Here is a 21,683-nt window from a genome sequence, read left to right as displayed (position 1 = left end):
TGAACCAGGACTTAAAGGAAATCATACACAATTTCTCCAAAAAATTCTTTATTTTTATTGATTTTGTGGTTGAGCAGAATATTAATTTAAATAATTAATAGTATAAATAAAATGTAATACATTACATAACTATCATTATTCATCACAGCAAAAACCAGCAGTAATATACTATACTATACTATAACTATACCTCATTTTTGACTCATCTCATTGCCACTAAATTAATTCTAACTATTAATTAAATTCATTATTGATAATAATTAAGTGCATTTATTAAGCAATAGCAACTATTGTTTGTCAATAATAACACATCAACAGCCGTAACTAATTAATTTAATTCATTATGTGAAATGTTTTCATGTATTGAGCACATGCGCACCCGGGCTAGAACGCCCCTAATACATATGACGGCAGGAGGAGGCACAGTGTAGAATCCCCTCAGATACACACACACACACACAGTCAGATGCTCTTTTATAACCGTATTCTTAACAGCAGTGAAAATCTCACAGTCACTCAAAGTCACAAACACCTCCCTCGTCTGTTTTTCCTCTGAGCGACACTTCATCATTCTCTTTGCAAGAATGCCAGGTGCATTCAGGGACACTCCACAGCAGCTTTAGTATGTGTGAATGTGTAGTCTAAATAAAGAGAAAGACAAAGGTAAACATGAACGTGATATCATCCACTCACTTTGTAAGTCTTAATGTGGATGAACAATTTGCTGCGTTTAAGTATGAAGAAAATACACTGAAAACATGTCAATTTACCTTTCAGTTACGTGATGTCTCTGAATGCAACCCCACATTGCTCATAATAACAGTATAATAAAAGTGTGATTCAAATTACAGTACTAAAGAGACTTGTGCTTTGCAAATAAATTGTTACACGTTTGCGATCTTTTAACTTGGATTTTCACTTCATTTGGAGCTGTGAATACATCACCAAACATATATACTAAAATCCTGTCATTTAGCTTTCTTTCAATAAATAAATAGCAACAACTGGCATATTTAAATTGTAGATGCTAATTATTCTTGATGAATTAATTAAAAAAATGATTAATCTGATTAAAATGTGTGATCATTTGATTTGGGACCACGTTGTGGATGCTGTTGCTCAGGTAATGAAAATGTTGAAAATGTTCTTTTTTTCTGTGCCGTTTATCCCACAGGACCCTGATCACAGGCATGGCGTCAGGCAGCATCGTTGCGTTCAACATCGACTTTAACCGCTGGCACTACGAACACCAGAACCGCTACTGAGGACCACCAAGCAGGTGTGGGTGGGGGGGTGCCGTATCTGCCACGTGGGAAGCTCCAGGTACACAGGAGGGGAAGAGGTGGGGGAGGGTGACGGACCTCAGGTTCTATTTCCTGGCCTGGTGATTCTGATGAGACTACTTCCTGTGAGCACACATGCACACAGGTGTGTATTCACACACGCACACACATACACGCACACACACTGAGCCCAAAGACACACACCACCACCACCACTAACAACAACGTGCAGAATGGCGGCGAGGAGCAACAAGCCCTGCGGGGGTCGCTGTCACTCACAGGCCGGGTTCTGGTTCCGGTTGTGCTTTAAGGCTTCACAGACTTGATTTGTTTTCTACGAGGCAGACGCTCTTCATCCTCACTTTGTAAAGATCTGCGGGTGGCGTCCTTTATGTTGATTTTAAGTAGGATTTTTATTCTTTTACCCTCTGCAGACTTAGATTATGTTTTCATGTACATAAGGCTCTGCCTCTTTTCTGTTCTTTAATTTATTGACTTGCTGTCTGTAACATAGTGTGTAATATTAATGATGATGACGATGATGGCAGTGAGGTAAAGTCCAGGATGGTGATCTTTTTTGCCGGAGATGTTAGCGAGACCTTAGCGCCTGGGTTGAAGACCACGTTTGATTTATTCTTTTATTCTTTGTACATTTGGTGATTGTTCTGTCAAATATGTACATAAAGTCTCGGTTCCAGCCCGTTTGGAGACTTAATCAGCTGACTGACAACCTTCACATTCGCTCACATTTGTTGATTATTTAAGAAGAAGAAAAAAATAAATGTTTGTTTTGTAATTGCACTTTGCACCAATCACGTTATTATTTATTATTATTATGAATTATTATTATTATTATTATTGGCTGGGTTCTGTCCGCCCCGGCCGACATTTGGGTCCTTTCCCGTCGGCCAGGATAAACAATTTGTGCATTGATGTTTGTATTTAACGCTCACGTGTGATGAAGACGTTTTACAGCAATATGACTGTGAGTGTGTAGCTGCGGCCGTGGACGCACACATGCACATAACTCTCGCCTCGCCACCGGTCGGTTCAACGTACGCATCCAAAACCTATGACGACAAGAAGACGGAAGAAGAAAAAAAAGGTGAAATATTTTTGGATCTATGAAACCCTTAAAAAAACTATTGTATTCATGTTTTATTGCAAAGATGTAAAATATGATGTGTGAGTTGGGAAAAAAAATCATGATAAGAAAAATAAATTATGCAAAGAATTTCAAGACTTGGCTTTTGTTGGCGTCACCTTTACTTGGCCAGTAGGGGGCGCTTAATACTAACAAACCTGGACCTGTGTTGTTTTTTTATTGATGTTCTATAAATACAATACATCAAATTACATCAAGTGTACTACGGGTGGTGTGGGAGATTAGTCACAACAGTGCATGGTATGCGTGTTGCTGGAGATGAAAACATTTGGATTCGTTGTCGGGATAGATTTTGACCCCAAAATGTGCCAACAAAACGAGCAAAAAAGTAAAAGGACGATGGGCTGTTTGCTGTAGTAGGAAGGAAAAGCCACAACAGTGCATGTTATGCTTATGGCTCCAAAGTGCCAAAAAAGGTGATGGGCCATATTAGTCACAACACTGCATGATATGCTGTAGGCTTTTTGCCAGTGTATGGATCGATTTTGACCCTAAGTGTGCCAACTTAGACAAGGGAAGTGTAAGAAGATGGCTGCACGGCGGGGGAGTGGTTAGCGTACAGGCCTCACAGCAGGGACACCCGAATTCGATTCCACCCTCGGGCATCTCGGTGTGGAGTTTGCACGTTCTCCCCGTGCATGTGTGGGTTTTCTCCGGGTACTCCGGTTTCCTCCCACATTCCAAAAACATGCTAGGTTAATTGGCCACTCCAAATTGTCCATAGGTATGAATGTGAGTGTGAATGGTTGTTTGTCTATATGTGCCCTGTGATTGTGATCTGTGATCTCATCCGAAGACATCTGGGATAGGCTCCAGCACCCCCTGCAACCCTTGTGGACGATAAGTGGTAGAAAATAAATGAAAGTGTAAGAAGATGTTAGGCTGTTTGCTGGTAGGAAGGAACAGTCACAACAACGCATGGTATGCTGCTTGCTCGGAATTGAATACGTATTTTGTTGTCCCTTGGCATATAGTATGAATTGACTAATTTTGCATACATTGACCTACTGTACATTGGACTGCTTTAAGAGTGAAATACATTTCACTCTTTCTTTGTATGGAAAAAGGTCCAAATGTTCCAGCCGTATGTGAACAAGATGGTATTTTAGGATAAATACCGACTATGAGTCTGTGTGCCAATCATGTGATTGTTCTCCAGAAGTGAGCGGATTATTCTGAGAACAAAAGGAGGTGACGTCAAGAACGCTGACAGCTCTCCCAGCATGACGGATGTTAGATGTTACGTCACGGAAACAAAGACGACCATATTTGGAAAGGAAACCTAAAAACAATGGGACACATCTCTGAGCTCCAACCTCACAGAACCTCACAGAAGTCTTGTGGAACGTCTTCCCATACAAGTGGATGCTGTTCCTGACGCAGACACTCCTATTTTCTCCACTTCTTTAGTCCAGATATGCTTTAATTACGTTGAGATATTTGGAGTGAAATCTACAGACATGACAATAAACATTTTCTTGACAAGAAGAAGATGACAGATGATAGGAATCGTCCCCCACAGGATGTCCTCATGAGTGCGACACATGACTTTTTGCTGTGTGTGAGTGTGTGTGAGCGAGAGCCTCAGGTACACAGGGAGGAGACGCTCTGTCCCCGCGAGGAGATACTGCAGACCTCCATGTTGGTGAAGGAGCTGCGACCTTCACTGCCACACTCTGGCAGTGAGGAAGAGGAGCATGAGGACGAGGAGGAGATGATGTTCTTCAGCCGGTGGAGGGCGATGACCAGCAGGCTGAGCAGCAGCAGCAGGAGGCCGAGGAAGAGCCAAACGTAAACGTACACGCTCCCGCCCCGGCCCGCCGACGAGGCGGCGGCCCACGTGGAATGGGACGTCGGGGAGAGGTGGAGGAAGGTTCCGTTTTCCGCCGGGGAGGTTGCGGTTTCGTTGTTGCCTGTGGCGACCGCGTCCATCCCTGATAGCCCAGTTGGAGTCTGCAGGGGAGAGAGGACATAAATATTGTAAGAAGACATCTCACTGAGGAGAGACCAGTCCTAGAATTGGGATCAGTACCACGTCAGTCAATTTTGGAATTTAAAACATTTTTTCCACATAATTTCTATGACTTGAGCAACATGTTGCTATTAAGAACACGACCAGCAGGGGGGGCGCCTGTCAAATAGATCAGCAGCATCCTGTCCTTCCAGGTTATCCATTTCTTTGATGGACTTCCTTCTTCGGTCGTCCTCTGACCTTCACTTTATTCTCCGTGCTAGAACAAGAAGCCTATCGATCTTGAAGGATGCTGCACCCAAGGTGGCTGAGGAAGCTGGGCTCGGAGGTTAAGTGAGTAGAAATAACACGTATACACTATACCAGGGGTGGGCAAACTACGGCCCGGGGCCACATCTGGCCCGCCAAGTGTTTCAATATGGCCCGCCTGTTTTTTCCAAATATTTCATTTGAACTCAACATACAACCTGGCATCGTGGCTTGGGCCAATTTTTTGATGGTTGAGGTAGCTGCTTTATCAATTTCGTTATTTGATGTGGTCTGTTACAAAATGCTCCTGTAAAAAGGGACACAAGCACATAATAATAATAATAATAATAATAATAATGTTGTCAATAATGATAATAATACTACTATTATATTAATATTGTTGTTAATAATATTAATATAATAATGGTAGTAATATTACAAAATACTCCTGGAAAAAGGAGCACAAGCACAATAATAGTAATACAAATAATGATAATAATACTACTATTATATTAATATTGTTGTTAATAATATTAATATAATAATGGTAGTAATATAATTATTATAACAAAATAATAATAATAATATAATAACATTACTATAACTAATAATAATAATAATTCTAATAAAAATAACAATAATAATAATAATAATACATTGAGAAACACACTTTACATCAAATAAATGATTTCAAAGTGCACATATAGAAGATTGCATGACACTTTTACATGTAAAATATGTGTAAAAATATAGGTGTAAAAATGGACTATTACGTGTAAAATACTACATAATCCCCCCCGTCAATTTTGTTAAATTAATGCGGCCCGCGAGTCAAAAAGTTTGCCCACCCCTGCACTATACTGTATATTTCACTCTCCTGTAGGAAAAGAAGCCTCGTGATTTTCACCAAGGTCAAAATGGGTTTGGCTAAGTAGTGTACATAGTCCGTCACCTGTCATCCATTTACAGGTATTGGTGTTGGAATTGTTTGTTTTCTTTCAGGTCGTCTTGTCCAGAAAGAAAGCAAATGAATAGTTTACTGTTGCGTTGTTGTCCATCAACACCTCAGCCTCACCAGCTGCTGTCACATGACCACAGTATGTCTATTTGGCTCCTCCCCTCCAGTCGCCGGTTGTTTGATTCCCTGTGATCCGGCTGCTTTATTGTGAGCTGAAGTGTTTAATAATTGTGCTTAATGAGGCTTTTTGTCACCTAGCAACGAGGTGCAGGTCACTGCTTTTATAAGCGGAGCTGCAGGCCCTCACATACACACGGACATGCACATTGTTTATGTCTTTGTTTGTTTCATGACCACAACCGCTTCTTGGTCACAATCTCCTTTGTATCTCAACATATACACGCGGAACGGAATCATACCATGCACAAATCTCCTCTCATGTGTTGCACGTAGGATTATCTCCCAGCATTGCTCACACTGGAGAAACTACAGTCATCTCTCAGCATGCTGTTCACATGTGACTTATACGTGCTTTTAACAGGACACTTTGGATGTAACTCTTATGATGTCCATCCTCAGCCATCTCTCAGCATTTCACCCACTTAAGGGACTCCACTCGTCCCTCCAAATGTCTTACTGTCTCATTTTTTATTATGCTGTGCACGTAGATTCGTAATCATCTCGAAGCATTTCACTCATTTGAGTGACTCAACATCTGTCAGCATGTCTTCCATGGGTGATTTTGATGGGACTCAAAGTCTTTGTCCCCTTCATGATTTCGTCTTCAACAACTGTGTGAAAAAGCACTCCAGATTTATCAGTCTGGACGAGGTTATAAAGCCTTTTCTAAAGCTTTGGGACTCCAGCAAATCACAGTGAGAGCCATAATACACAACTGGCGAAAACATAGAATAGTGGCGAACCTTCCCAGGAGTGGTCAACCAACCAAAATGACCACAAGAGTGCAGCGGTGATGCAGTACACAAAAGACCCCACAACTCCACAACATCCAATGAACTGCAGGCCTCACTTGTCTTAGTTAAGGTCAATGGTCATGACTCCACCATAAGGAAGACACTGGACAAAAACGGCCTAAATGTTAGCGTTCCAAGATTAAAAACATTAAGGCTCGTCTCAATTTTGCCAGAAAAGATCTTTGGGAAAATACTCTGTGGTCTGATGAGACAAAAATATGACTTTTTGGAAGATGTGTGTCCCATTACATCTGGCGTAAAAGTAAAGAGTAAAATATGGTGGTGGTAGTGTGATGGTCTGGGGCTTCAGGACCTGGAAGACTTGCTGTGATAAATAGAACCATGAATTCTGTCCTTCCTTGGTGACCTGAAGCTGAAACCAACTTGGGTTGTGCAGCAGGACAATGATCCAAAACACACCAGCAAGTCCACCTCTGAATGGCTGAAGAAAAACCAAATGAAGACTTTGGAGTGGCCTAGTCAAAGTCCTGACCTGAATCCTATTGAGATGCTGTGGCATGACCTTAAAAAGGTGCTTCAATGTGGCTGAATGACAACAATTCTGCAAAGATGAGTGGGACAAAATTCCTCCACAGCGCTGGAAGAGACTCATTGCAAGTTATCGCAAACGCTTGATTGCAGTTGTTGCTGCTAAGGATGGCCCAACCTGTTACTAGCTTTAGGGGCAATCACTTTTTCACACATGGCCGTGTCGCTTTGGATTTTTTTTTTTTGCCCTTAATAATAAAAATGTAATTTAAAACTGCATTTTGTTCAGTTGTGTTGTCATTGACTAATATTTATACAAAGAAAGAACAGGACTCTCAGCACATTCCTAACGTGTTCTCACCATGTCCCCCTTTTTCAGAGACTATAGTCACTGCAGTCACTCAGCATGCCGTCCCCGTGTTTGTGACTTAACGCATCTCAGCCTCATCATCCCTCATCCATGTGTGGCTGTAGAGTACAGTCCTCTCAGCATTTCATCCATTCAGGTGACTCCACTCATTCATTCATTCATTCATTCATTTTCTACCGCTTTTTCCTCACGAGGGTCGCGGGGGTGTTGGAGCCTATCCCAGCTGTCTTCGGGCGAGAGGCGGGGTACACCCTTGACCGGTCGCCAACCAATCACAGGGCACATATAGACAAACAACCATTCACACTCACACTCACGACAATTTGGAGTTCCCAATTAACCTAGCATGTTTTTGGAATGTGGGAGGAAACCGGAGTACCCGGAGAAAACTGGGGAGAACATGCAAACTCCACACAGAGATGGCCGACGGTGGAATCGAACCCTGGTCCTCCTAGCTGTGAGGTCTGCGCACTAACCACTCGATCACCGTGCCGCCCGACTCCACTCATATCTCAGCCCTTATAAACGATCGTTCCCCTTTATCCATCATTAAAGCCCATGTAAGTGGTGTTTATGTACATCATATAGTTCCATGCGTGTGTGCTATTATAGGATTTGTTTTCCAGCGTGAGCAAACATTTAGTCAGCGTTCTCCTGAGAGGATCCTAGCTTGATGAATAATGGAGACGATTGATGTGTGACAAAATGTCATGACATTTAGTGCTTGTGTGTGTTCGTGTGTGAGACACATCGTCCCAATAGCCGCTTACTAAATACCAGATAATGTCATGCGTACGCTAGGGACTGACCCAAATGACCGACAACGAACGTCTGCAGTATCGCTTCAATAAAGTTGACTATTGATAAACACGCTTAACACGTTTAACGCTGGCTATTTGCTACTATATCAACACTATTCCACACCCTCTTCCCAGTCCAAATTTCAGCACCACAACAACAAAGATCGATATAAACGATGACAGGACAGTAAAGTAGTTGAACAAACCTCGTGTGTCTTCAGGCAGCCTCACGTACGTCGCTCAGCATCCATCTCGTTGTGTCCTCTCACCCTCTACCCAGACGCACTCATACTCCCTTCCTCTCTCTCTTCTTCCTCACTCTCTCACCCCCCCACATCACACACACACACAGAGTGTAGTTGATAAATGATGAGTTGGATGAGCAGTGAAGGAGGAGTGTGTGTGCATGTGTGGGCCGCTTCCATATCTTTATCATCATTACAATAACATTCCCATCACCTGTCATTGTGCCTCAATACACACATACACACACACACACACACAGGTTCGGTGCCAAGTGTGTCATAAACATTTCCATCAGGATGTCAGGCAGTGTGAGCTGTAAGGGGGAGGGGGGTCCATAAAAGGACAACAGGAAGTGGTCACATTATTATTATGATTTTAATTACAGTGCAGTTAATTGACCTTGACCTCCATGCTCATGATCACATGTTCCCGTCACAGGCTTCCGGTCCCACCAAACACACACACACACACACACACACACAGCAGTAATCCTGACTGATTAGTGTGTATGCACGTGTTTGTGCTCATGAGACTGAAAGACGTTGATAAGAGTTTTTGGCCTGTGTTTCCTTGTAGTCCCAGTCCCCAGTTGAAGCTAAGAAGTGGCCACTGATTCCCTGTCCCTCTTGCATGCGTCCTCAATGTTTGCCTTAAAAGTCATTCATTCATTCATTCATTTTCTACCGCTTTTCCTCACGAGGGTCGCGGGGGGTGCCGGAGCCCATCCCAGCTGTCTTCGGACGAGAGGCGGGGTACACCCCGGACTGGTCGCCAGCCAATCACAGGGCACATATAGACAAACAACCATTCACACTCACATTCATACCTATGGACAATTTGGAGTGGCCAATTAACCTAGCATGTTTTTGGAATGTGGGAGGAAACCGGAGTACCCGGAGAAAACCCACGCATGCACGGGGAGAACATGCAAACTCCACACAGAGATGGCCGAGGGTGGGAATTGAACCCTGGTCTCCTAGCTGTGAGGTCTGCGCACTAACCACCAGACCGCCGTGCCGCCCCCTTAAAAGTCAGACATGTTTAATTCCTCTCAGGGCTGATATAGAAGTCAGTTGTGTAAATTGTAAATTTTTGTGGTGGCTTTAGCATCAAAATAGGTATTTCCTATGAAGTAATTTGTTAGCTAGCTCATATTAACCTGTTTTCTCACGCTAGAATGCACAGAAAAGGGAAAGAAATATGTCTTCATGTTTCACATAAACATTGTGAATGATGGGCAGAATTCCCCAAAAAGTGCAGTTCCCCTTTAATGCTAATGAGCTGTGTTTGTCTCCACTGTTGTGTACTTGAACCACTTTTGACCATACAGTGTCCTGCTCCCAAAATAGCCCGCAATGAAATATGTCTGTATACATCCATCCATCCATCCATCCATCCCTTTTCTATGCCGCTTATACTCACTGGGGTTGTGGGTGTGCTGTCTTTGGGCGAGAGGCGGGATGCAATAGACAAACAACCATTCACGCCCACATCTATGGACAATCAACCTAGCGTGTTTTTGCAATGTGGGAGGAAACCTGAGTACCCAGAGAAAACCCAACATGCAAACTCCACACAGTCTTAGCAACATTAGCAATAGCTGATGCTAACGTTACACTCACATTGTAACAGCAATCAGTCTAGGCTAGCGTATTCGCTGCCGAAAAACAAAACGATGGAACTTACAGTTTACACTTGGCAGGGCTACACTAAGACATGTAGCAAAGCCTGCTTTACATCATTGTATACACCCTAAGTTCCTACAGTGGGGTACGCCATTTAACAGCATCATCATGCTAGGTTAGCGTATTCGCAGAAGAAACATGAAACTATCAAACGTATAGCTCCCATGTCTGTAGCTGACTGATGGATAGTTGGTAGAGCGCCGGGCTGCATTTTAAGATGTGTAGTGAAGCCTGCTCTTTAAAAAATACATGTTACAAAATGTATAAATGGGGCAGGCTTATCTGTTCAGGGGCGGGTCAGAGGCAGGAGGTTTTTCCTTCAAAGATGCATCAGGACCATTCGCCATGTCCACTTGTTACCAGGTTTTAATTAATATTGGTGTCCGGTCAGTGGAGATGTGAGATTGTCCACACACACACACACACACACACACACACACTGAGAAAGGACAAGCGGCTGACAAATGCATACTTGTCCAGAATAACAATGAGACAGATGGCAAACAGACGCCAGCGCCATCTTAAAATAAAAACGTTCCCTCATGACAGCATCCGAGCAACAGAAGACGCGTCAGAGTGAGACATCTTAGCGTACATGCAATCAAATAAAAAAATAAACACATTGTTTCTAACAGTCTCCAATTTAGTCTCTCTCTCTCAATTCAGGCGAGACGGAAAAAAGTGTCCTCACAGTCCCATTGGTTTGAATGTCTGAATATATGAATAATTTACAGCTTCTGCAAAAGATTTTTGGGGGCCTTTAAAATGCTAATATATTAGGCGAGGAAGGGGGGAAAAAAAGAAAAAAGGACGCTTGAAGACATTTATAATTCATGTTCTTGGGCAACTCACGCAGATGTTAGCTGATGCTAAAGCTAACCACAGGAGACTAATTAGCTTCTTCTTGTTTAGATTTCATGTGGAAATGTTAAAAAGTTGGTATTAGTTCATAAAAAGTGTGTGTGTGTGTCAAGCTGACCCGCAATGACTACTACTGTGTTGTGTTAAATGTTTAAATTGTCATTTTGACCCTCTCATGTTATTAAATAATATTCCAGCAGTTTTTATTTGAGCACTTTGTTGTCATGTCACTAACAGGGCGAGTCTGCCCTCTAGCGGACAGTTTGGGTGTTGCAGGTGTGGCAACAGCAAACACTTATTGTCCTTAAATCGTTGCGTCTTCGTGACATAGTCTATAATTTTTAAAGTTTGTTGCAACAGGTTGTTATTATTCATTCATTCATTTTCTACCGCTTTTTCCTCACAAGGGTCGCGGGGGTATTCGAGTTTTTAAAATAATGTTATGGAAAATAATGTTAATGTATTGGTTAACGGCGTCGTTGTGTCACGTGCCAGCCCCGCCCACCGCGCTCGCCGATATAATGTCTATTTATTTTTGTTTTGTTTTAATTTGACCTCTCCTGATGGGGGGGGGGGGGGTGTTTAAAGCAGAGGTAATGTTTGTCCACTGTTAGCGGTCGCCGTAACGTCCCGCCGTTAAAATAACAAAAACAAAAAAACGACACCGGACCACCGGAAGTCTAGGACCACGGTGAGTTGATATGAGAAACTAGTGTAGCCTCCGATGGGGGTGAAAAACAACAATAATACAGTTATTTACAAGTTATTTACAAGTGTACTGTACGGACACTTCATTAGGTAGGCTTCACCTGAACGATCGAAGCACAGGTACGAAGATGCAACCTTCACTATAGTATTTGTTTTTGAGGTAAGTTGTGTTTACCATGTTGACAGGAATTCAAGTTTTCCGTCATTATTTTGTAGGGGTCTCGCGAGATTAAACCTTGACGAGATTTCTCGTTTGGAGAAAAGCTAGCGGAGCCAGAAGCCAGCACGTTTTGGGTTTTTTTTTGACTCGGCTAAATAAAAAATATCGTCTCGTCTCGTGCGTTGGGTGTCTTGTGACACTATTATTCTGTCATTAAAAAGTTTGTTCACTTCCCATCAATGAGAAGTAAACATATTTGTATTGGATGTCATTGTGCACCTAATGAAGTATCCATTGTGTGAATGTGACCACAGCTTCATGTTTCAAACCTTTAAAGATGGACGTCAGCAGCACCCTGCGCACTGCCAGCCACACCAGAAAATCCAGAGAGGCAGATGACACGCCGCCTCAGAGGTCGACAAGGCAGCGCACAGCGCTGGGCCAGCTTTCAGTGAACGAGCAGCGCTGTCCGTCACGGACTCAGGTAGGCGAGAGACAGGTGGCGACAGAGCTTGAATCCTGATGAACCTTGAATCCCCGTGTGTCCCCCTCTTTCCAGGGAAGCTGTAGTTCCAGAGCCAGCCGACATACTGATAGCTCCCTGTCAATCACAGGCAGCCAAGGCGGCCATGACCAGGAGGACGTTGATGCTGATGACGAACTTTCCCTCGGTGCTGAGGTTTCACACCTGAGAAAGGAAGATGCGAGGCTTCTGCTGGAGCGACCTTCAGGTACGTTCCGTTTCTGGATAAAAGAGGTACAGAAAGTGCGTGGAGTTCATTGAGTTCATTATACACACCCTTCATGTATTACGTCCACTTAGCATTTGCTATGAAACATTACAAGAAATGGAAATGATGACCTAAAAGACAATGCGGCCCAAGCCAAGGCAACATATTGAAAGGGCTTCAGTACATTTTCCAATTCATCATGAAATAATAGTTTAAGAAATGGAAGTGTAGAAAACATGTGTTTCCATAGTGGACTTCACGATGCAAAGCCATACTGCAGCTGCCCATCGAGGCATCAAACTGTTTGGGCCTGAATGAACGGTGCCCTCTGCTGGTTACTGGCAAGCAGTGACGTCTATTATGATCGCTTAAAGACATAGTGTCTGGTTAAAATGCTGGATCCAACAAAGGCCACATAAATCATAATGTTAGGGCTTCAGTGCTAACATGGGGGGGGGGTTGTTTGTGTTGACATTTGACAACTGCTGCTGTTTCCACTCACAGGGTCGAGGCATGTTGATGATTTTACGTCCAACCACGCCCTGAGGGTCGTGGAGGGGTCACAGTACGTCGACGACATCCACCGCCACATGAGGGGCAAGGAGGTGTGAACCCTCACAATTAAAGCTCATGTTTTCAAATGACCAATTTCTTGCTATTTTGAGGGCAAACATTGGTGACGTTCTACGTAAACCTAACAAGCTTTTGGATAGAACTGTAATATTCCTTCATTCATTGTCTATCCTCACGAGGGTTGCAGGGGGTGCTGGAGCCTATCCCAGCAGTCTTCGGGCGAGAGGTGGGGTACACCCTGCACTGGTCACCAGCCAATGACAGGGCACATATAGACAAACAACCATTCACACTCACATTCATACCTATGGACAATTTGGAGTCGCTAATTAACCTAGCATGTTTTTGGAATGTGGGAGGAAACCAGAGTACCCGGGGAAAACCCACGCATGCACGGGGAGAACATGCAAACTCCACACAGAGATGCCCGAGGGTGGAATCGAACTCTGGTCTCCTAGCTGTGTGGCCTACGCACTAACCACTTGTCTGCTATGCAGCCCGAACTGTAATAGAGTCTACCCAAATAGAGGAGGCACCCTCAATTAAACAACAAGAACAATGGAAAATGAATAGTAATTTCATGTGAATAAAGTAGAAATATTAGAATAAAGTCATAATATTCATATACAAAAAACAATAATGTTGTCATACTATGAGGGAAAAAATATATTTTCACAATAGTTTTTGCAATATTGGTAACAAAACAAATAAAATAGCAATTTTGGGAAAATCAGCTTGGAAAAAAGTTACAAGAACAACGTCAAAAGTAAAAAAAAAAATTACAGACAGTTGAAATGTATTTGAAATTGAAAACAAAAACAGCAAAATGGACAAACAAGCATTGGGGAAAAGTAATCATACAGTTTGTCACCTTTAACAACATAAAGCTGAGAAGCACTGCATGAGTGTATGCTCAGAATGTGTGAAGAACCTCCATCTTTGTCTGCCAGACGGCGTTCCAGCCAACATCACAGTACATGGTTCAGCACCCGGAGCTCAACGCTAACATGCGTGTCATCCTGGTGGACTGGATGGCGGAGGTGTCCCACATGTACAAGTTCGACTCCGAGACGCTGCACTTGGCCGTCAACTACGTGGACCGCTTCCTGTCACGCACGGCCTACTTGAGACGCAGTAGGCTGCAGCTGCTCGGTACGGCGGCGCTGTTCGTCGCCATGTGAGTCCCGCATTTCTGACCTTTGACATAGGATGAGTGAAGCAGGGCCTGAACTTTGACCCTGCAGGAAATACGAGGAGGTCCACTTGCGTGACCTGGGGGAGTTTGTACACGTCACAGCCGACACGTACACACAACAGCAGCTCATCCACATGGAAGGTCAGCTGCTCAGGGTGCTGCACTTCAGGTTGACCACGCCCACCGCCAACAACTTCCTCCGCCTCTTCATGTTCGTCCATGCGGTGTGTGCCATCACGGAGAACCTCAGCCTGGTAAGACAACCCTTAACCCCTTATTGGCCTCCACCATGATGGAGATTGAAGGCACTCTTCCTCCTGTAGTATCTCCTGGAGCTGAGTCTGCTAGAGATGGATCTTCTCGACTACACCGCATCCGTGATGGCGGCCGCCGCACTCTGCCTCGCCAATTACACCGTCAACAGAAGGCTCTGGGTGGGTGGGTTGCTGGGGTGAAAAAGTTGCATACAGTATGCATGCCGTTCACGCATGTGGGAATCATTTCAATGCAGATAGCTAGTGATAGTCCATCATAAAGGGAAAAAAGCTCTCGAATGATGGAAAAACAACATCAAGTCAAGTGACGTGACTGCACCTCTGTTTGATCGCCTTATTGTCAACTATTTCATGTCTTTATGCAACACACCATGCACACTCACACAAGTGGAGTGAATCATTTCAACGGCATGCACCGTTACAGGACCTGGGAAGGTACATGCTCACAGATCATTTTTCTTCTTCCAGCCTGGTTGCCTTGCTGACTTGACCGGCTACTTGTTGGATGACATCACAGCCTGCATGAGTGCTTTGCACAAGCTGCATCTGAGTGCTCCGACACATCCCCAACAGGTCATCAGGGATGAATTCAAGAGATCCAAGTAACACATAAGACTCGGTAGCACCTTGTTTGTTATTCCTAAATGATTTGACATCTTCCTTTTTTAGGTTCTGCCATGTCTCGTCCATACCTGCGGTGGCTGAGCTGCCTTGCCTGTGACTCACAGAGCCAACCTTCCTCTGAGAGAGCACAACAAACCTGATCAAACATGCCACACCCCTTCCGGGACATTTTAATTACACGAGTTTGTAAAGTTCATAAATAACACACATCCTGGTATTTCTCTCACATTTATTTTCACCAATAATCTATAATCTGTGTCTTAATAACCAAAACGTCATCAGAATGAAATGTAATATACAGTATGTGTCTTTTATTGTGAAAGCCGGAAGTGAAGTACGAGCGTCATCTGGAGGTGCGGCAGGTACATTTAAGTCTTCACATACCAGACACACACGTTGACAACATGCTAATGAACGCCGGGGAGTGAAATAAGAACGTTTTTTGACGACTGGAAGTTTTGTTTCAGTATTTTTGAGGAAGGTGGTCATTTTGAAAGTCGAGGTGAGTTCAACTTGCTTTATTTTACCTCGCTGTAGTTTGGTGTTTTGTTGACACCTTTTTCTGTTTGTTTGCCAAAAAGCAAAACTTATTTAGATTAAACATTTACAATGACCAAAAGTGTTGTTACATCCTCTTTATGACCGGATGTTTGGATTTAGAGCTCACATCGGACTTCCTGTTTAATGTGTTGCCTGTTTAAAACAATAAAATAGACTGATGGTTCCAGTCGTGCAGGTTAAACCGGGTGTGGTCTGGGTATGCACCTGGTAGGCCCTTTTACATATAATATTTACATAAACACACCAGCAGCAATTCTATTGTTATTCATGATTCTCTAGCTATGTTACGGTGATGGGAAACTCTTTGCCTCCTTCCCAAACACGAACAGGCTCTTTGGGCTCTCAACGGCTTTTTATGTCAATATGGTGTCATTTTAAGCTTCACCCTTTAGCAAACCCCAATGGTTTGAGAGTTAAACTATTTTGTTTTCGTTGAGTATCGTAATTGCTGAAGTAAAATAATAATGTCAAAACAAATGAACACTGTAAACAAATTCAGTATAAGCAAAAGTTTGGATGTGCTGTATCGGTCCTGCTTTTGAAAAGATTCTGTCTCATCTTTGACATAATGGTATGATGTGATTGGCCCATCAAACCAAAGGTCTTCCAGCAGGGCTGAGAGTGGAAAGGAAAAACTCAAGAGTCGTTTCTCACTCCAAAGCATCGACTCATAGAGGCGGCTCTTTGCCAGTGGCGTCACTCATAGATTGAATCAGGTCAGGTAATTGAATACATGCAGTAATACCGCACACAGAGCAGTGCAATGAGACACAAGTAATACCAGTGCTAAAGAGCTAACTTTTCTCTCATGTGTGTTCAGAATGTCGGAGCCTGCAGAGCTGCTGCTGATCAAAGACCAGTACGAACTGGCCTTCCACTGTCTAAGCCGTGGCCTGTCCCTGGAGGAGGGTGGCGACCAGGCCAAGGCTGAGGAGTACTACCGGAAAGGTCAACAGCACCTCATACAGGGGCTGGGGATACCCACCGGGGGTCCACGTCAGAAGGGGCCTGTGTGGGACCGAGCCAGAGAGCTGCAGCAGAGGATGAAGGGCACACTGGAGACCGTCGGCAAGCACATCTCTGACCTCGATGCCTCGCTCACTCCCCCTCCTGGCCAGAGGCAGCGACTGCTCATGGAGCTGACCCCCAGCCTTTATCCACTGCTGCCCGCCCACAGCCCCCTCCAGCACCTGTACCCGTCTATACCTCCTGCCTCTCAGGGACCTGCCGCTGCTGCTCCTGCTGCCGTCGCCGACCCAAACACACTCCCGCCGCTCCCGGCGAGGAGAACACAACCCACCATGTCTGACCCCCAAGCTCAGCCTCCGGCGTACACCCCTCAACCCGCAGACGGCCACCACAGCCTAGCACACACTCCAGCGCCAGGGGAGTGGAGCGGAACCGAACTAGAGAAGAGAAACGAGCTGCTGTTGATCCCCGCGGGGGTGCAGATGTTCTTTGTGGCCCCCAGTGGGCAGGTGAGCGCTCTCTCTCACCCCGGATACCTCCGCATTGTCACGTTTGAACCCCAGCACCAGGATCCACCCGATGGACGGGGGCCTTTCTTTCTGGATGTAAGTATGCAACTATATAACTCCAAACTAGTTTGACTTTATTTGTTGTCGCTGGTCTTTTTGTTCAAATCTTTAGCTGTGTTTAATTCTGACTCTTGTGATCGGTTACATCGTACTGGGTCAGAACTCAAGAAAACAAACAAGTTGTGTCGAGTGTGTGCTGTGTTGCGCTACGTGCCAAGTTGAGCTTGTGACTCGCCAGGCCCGCTTTGTTCCACGGCTGCACAATGGAGGCGTTAACAGATGACTCCGCGCTTCTGTTGTCTTGTCGCCGGATGGCCTGTGACCTCACAGAGGTCGTGATTGTGCCCGGCGCACCAGGGACGCCTGACCCGGGTATATGGGACTGCTTAGTAGTTTACTGAGTTTGGCACATTGGGAGTCATCCAATGTACAGTCAAACTTTGGTTTTCATAAACCCCGGTTTTTGTATAATTCCTTTTTTGTCTGAAACGTTTAAAAAAACTTGCCTCAGTCGTCATACAATATTGTATGTAACAAACTATTGTTCTGCAAAATCGAGTTCCCTAGTGTTGCTTTTACAATAAATAAATTTAAAAAATCAAAAATAATACATAATAAAATAATAATACATAATCCCTCATTTATTGTGGTTAATTGGTTCCAGACCCGACCGTGATAAGTGACTTTCCGTAAAGTGGAATTCTTTATTTATAAAAGGAAGCACCTGTTTACGACCTCCTGAATAACGTTACAGTATTAGAGCTCTCTAGACATGAAATAACACCCCTACAGTCACCTTTACACTCATATTACCCAATATTGTTAACAGAATAAAAGAAAATAATCTTTTGTTTTACTATAAATGTGTTAAATAAATAAATTATTGTGCCTGTAAGATAATTCAAACCTGCTGGGGATCAAAAAGATCCGCTGTGGTGACTTCGAAATCAGGAAACAAACAAACAATAAAAAGCCTGTTGTTGGGGGGCTCTAGTTACTGACATCTACTGACCATTGTATAATCATTCACAGCATCTTTGAGTATGTCTTCTGAATGCCTGAATGAGATGTTTAAAGTAGTGCTCCGACTGCTGAAAAATCTAAATTAAAAAACAGAAAAACGTCATTTTTTTGTATGCCCCACTTTTGTTTTTCATCTGAAATTTTACCTGGGTTTATGTACAACATACGGCCTGTATTGTAATGTTCCACAACCCTACGTGTTGCTGACTCACTTTTTTATTGAGTGCTAAATAACCCAGCATGGGGCCAAAGAAAGTTGCCAGTGTCAACAATTTGATAAAGAATGTGAGAAACACTGCTGAGTTCCATATCGCCAGGATAGAAAATGAATGAATGAATGAACTTTGAACCACGCTGCTTTGTGTAACAGTCCTCCTGTGTTGTTCAGGTGTGCGGCTGGTTGTACTCACTCAGCCCGCATATGCCGGTGCTGCTGGCCACCTCCGAGATCTTCATGTTCCCGGACACTTTGGCACCTGTGCCAGGCGCCTTCGTCGGCATCGTGCTGTCATCACAGCTTCCCGCTGCTGACCGGGAGGTGTTTGAGGACCTCATGAAGCAGCTGACAGACTTCAGGGTGCAGGCGAGTGCCTCCACATCCAAACACGAACATTCACATCAATTCACAGGGAGATGAACTTGGACACCTAACCTGTTATTCCAACAGAGTCCAGACGGTGTGGGGTCAGGGGTCATCAGCCTGAGTGAAACGATACCCCTCGGCCCCCAGGTGGTGTTGCCGGGGAAGGACAAAGCACCACTTCCTACTTGGAGTGAGAAGATGGGCGAGGGAATCTTGTCAGGTGAGATTCCAAATAAATCTGTTTTAAGCCATTTAAACCGTGTGTGTGTGTGTGTGTGTGTGTGTGTGTGTGTGTGTGTGTGTGTGCGTGTGTACAAAAAGAATGACGAATACGCCCACATGACCTTAGACACACCAAAAACAGACAATAGATTCAATAAATAAATGGGCGCAGCAGCGCTATCAACCATTGTAGTAGCACAAACCAGCACGATAGATTATATAGTTTTTACGCCTTCCTGATGCAAGCCTGAGCCTGACCGAGAATCAAACCCTTTCCCTCATGAAAGGCTGAAGCTTGTACAATTACACCGCCAGGGATCAGGGTGAATGTAGATTGACCCATCAATCACTAGAGGGTGCCATTCACTGGCATCGTCCTCTTTCCAGGGGCATCTCGTTTGGGTCACGGCTTGGTCAGAGGGGCAGAGGCCACCACTAGGGCCATTAACAAGGGGGCACTGAAAATCCGGGACCGCCTCACGCCAGAGGACACCCCCTCCGAGGTCAGCCCGCACGTCTCCAGAAGCTTGCAGGTGGCCAAACAGGCCACAGACGGCGCCGTCCGCGTCAGCAATTTCTTGGGTAAGCGGTCAGAATCCTTCCAAAATTTTGAATGTGTTCCAGCATGACCTTTACTCATGCACTGTTGTCCACTTTGCAGTAAACGGAGTGAGCACGGTGGCGGAACACATAGCAGAGAAGATGGCCCCTCACATGAAGAAACACAGTGCCAAGTTGATTCCAGAGTCCATGAAGGGCAAAGAGGGGGAACCTTCTAACCTGGAGGGAGCCAAGTTTGTGGCGCTCAGCAGCCTTCAAGGTGCTAAATGTTTGTAATTCACTGATTTTACCTGACACACCTTGAACGGAGGCGCCAGAGGGACGACTTGGTGCACCTTACCCAAGATGTTTCTGCATAAACATTCATTCATTCATTCATTTTCTACCGCTTTTGCTCACGAGGGTCGCGGGTGGTGCTGGAGCCTATCCCAGCTGTCTTTGGGCGAGAGGCGGGGTACACCCTGGACTGGTCACCAACCAACCACAGGGCACATATAGACAAACAACCATTCCCACGCATGCACGGGGAGAACATGCAAACTCCACACAGAGATGGTCAAGGGTCGAATTGAACCCTGGTCTCCTAGCTGTGAGGTCTGCGCGCTAACCACTCGACCGCCGTGCCACCCTCTGCATAAACAATAGCATTAATATTAGGATAATGTTCAGGCTGGTGTCCAAATACGGAGAGAGTAGGAGGCACAGAAACTCCTGACAGAGCCACGTTTGTTGTTGTGTAAACCCTGCAGGTTTCTCTGCCGTGTGGACCAGTTTGGAGACGGGAGCAAAGCTCATCGGCAAAAGTGTCACATCGGAGACAGTGCAGACGGTGACGTACAAGTGAGTAACAAACAGTTGATGTTTGTCCTCCGCTGCCTTGCCTGTGGGTCACTTCCTCTTGGGGACATGGGACACACTGACGCGTTTCCATACTCTGCTCTTGAATGTCCTGTTTTCAGATTTAGGGGCTTAGAGCGGCTATTGCACAAGCCCACCAACAAGGCAAACACTTAACGAGTGACTTCTTCTCATCAACTTTGCAGTTTTCTGCTTGTCTATTTCCTCTGACTGACTTGTGGTAACGTATTAATGCTTGGACAAATCATTTATTTGAGCTTTTGAGGTGTTTGTCTGTCTTGGTGTTTCTGCTGCTAAATGCTGTCTGGTGTCAGCTGCTGCCGTTTGCTACGAATAAAACAAACTGAAAGAAGAGGATTTTTTTTCACATACGTTTTAACACTGACATAAGCATGTCACCTCCTTTAACTGCCGCCCCACGTCGCTGGTGGCGAAGGTACGGTGATGATGCAGGCCAAGCCACAGACACGGCTCTACATTCGGTGACCAACGTCGCCGTGACGGCGCACAACATCGACAATTTGGGCATCAAAGCCATCATGAAGACGACGGGCAAGGAGGCGGCCAAGGCCATGTTCAAAAGGTCGGACGGAAAGAATGCAGACGGCCGGCAGGAGACGGCCACACCTGAACAGGAAGTAGCCAAGGACACAGCCGATAAAGATGTGAAGAAGAAGACGGTGGAAGAGGGCAAAAAATAGTCTTGCCTCTAACCCTCTTAACCTTTTTCTGACTTTTATGAAGAAGGAAATAATCGAAGTTGAGGTAGAATACTACTATTGTCTGATTTTGTCTTTCATGATGATCCTCCCTTTTACACAACATAATTATTTTAAAAAAATCACTAGGCACAGTAGAGGCAGTACACATGTTTAATCTCAAGTGGGGATCTCCAGCTGTCCTCTCTAGTCAAGCTACTTGGACAAAAGAAAGATGTGTGTATGTTTTGACTGGCAACATTTTAGTTGTTAAAACTTTATCGATAAAACAGATCTTTGCTTAAATCGGCCATTGTCTTT

General features: G+C 44.5%; 4 protein-coding genes across 23 annotated transcripts in view; 3 read left to right on the top strand and 1 right to left on the bottom strand.

Moving 5' to 3' along the window:
- nbeaa (neurobeachin a) overlaps positions 1-3,084 on the top strand; it is an 81,269-nt gene extending 78,185 nt beyond the window's left edge. For 4 of the 14 annotated variants that reach the window (XM_058086040.1, XM_058086041.1, XM_058086038.1 and 1 more), the window contains one exon: positions 1,175-3,078. In XM_058086040.1, the coding sequence (XP_057942023.1) occupies positions 1,175-1,265 (91 nt within the window). In that variant the 3' untranslated portion in view covers positions 1,266-3,078. Of the gene's footprint in view, positions 1-1,174 lie in introns of all 14 variants that reach the window. The other 10 variants (XM_058086034.1, XM_058086033.1, XM_058086037.1 and 7 more) reach the window with 8 other exon arrangements.
- Positions 2,482-8,580, bottom strand: LOC131137776 (serine-rich and transmembrane domain-containing protein 1). Its single transcript, XM_058086048.1, has 2 exons — positions 8,467-8,580; positions 2,482-4,401 (listed from the first exon to the last, which is right to left on the bottom strand). Exon 2 carries the CDS (start codon positions 4,378-4,380, stop codon positions 4,033-4,035), a length of 348 nt encoding a protein of 115 aa, XP_057942031.1. The 5' UTR covers positions 4,381-4,401; positions 8,467-8,580; the 3' UTR covers positions 2,482-4,032.
- A 3,169-nt stretch (positions 8,581-11,749) lies between these two features.
- Positions 11,750-15,300, top strand: ccna1 (cyclin A1). Its single transcript, XM_058086436.1, has 8 exons — positions 11,750-11,920; positions 12,258-12,404; positions 12,480-12,651; positions 13,156-13,256; positions 14,175-14,401; positions 14,469-14,673; positions 14,743-14,853; positions 15,163-15,300. Exons 2-8 carry the CDS (start codon positions 12,258-12,260, stop codon positions 15,298-15,300), a joined length of 1,101 nt encoding a protein of 366 aa, XP_057942419.1. The 5' UTR covers positions 11,750-11,920.
- Positions 15,301-15,415: 115 nt separating this feature from the next.
- sparta (spartin a) lies at positions 15,416-21,582 on the top strand. Of its 7 annotated transcripts, XR_009132003.1 has the most exons (10): positions 15,416-15,820; positions 16,481-16,595; positions 16,700-17,453; positions 18,829-19,023; positions 19,108-19,243; positions 19,633-19,827; positions 19,907-20,065; positions 20,556-20,646; positions 20,766-20,884; positions 21,101-21,246. XR_009132003.1 is itself a non-coding variant. In XM_058086427.1 (9 exons), exons 3-9 carry the CDS (start codon positions 16,701-16,703, stop codon positions 21,363-21,365), a joined length of 1,794 nt encoding a protein of 597 aa, XP_057942410.1. In that variant the 5' UTR covers positions 15,416-15,820; positions 16,481-16,595; position 16,700; the 3' UTR covers positions 21,366-21,582. The 7 variants fall into 7 exon arrangements, 6 of the variants coding, with proteins under 6 accessions (XP_057942410.1, XP_057942411.1, XP_057942417.1 ...); XM_058086427.1 differs by lacking the exon at positions 20,766-20,884 and having other exon boundaries at positions 21,101-21,582; XM_058086428.1 differs by lacking the exon at positions 20,766-20,884 and having other exon boundaries at positions 16,481-16,600; positions 21,101-21,582.
- The last annotated feature ends 101 nt before the right edge of the window (positions 21,583-21,683 follow it).

Source organism: Doryrhamphus excisus, chromosome 11 (assembly GCF_030265055.1).
Source record: "Doryrhamphus excisus isolate RoL2022-K1 chromosome 11, RoL_Dexc_1.0, whole genome shotgun sequence".
NCBI classification, from domain to species: Eukaryota; Metazoa; Chordata; class Actinopteri; order Syngnathiformes; family Syngnathidae; genus Doryrhamphus; species Doryrhamphus excisus.
Note: the sequence above shows the minus strand (reverse complement) of the source record. Positions and strands in the feature narration are given on the sequence as shown.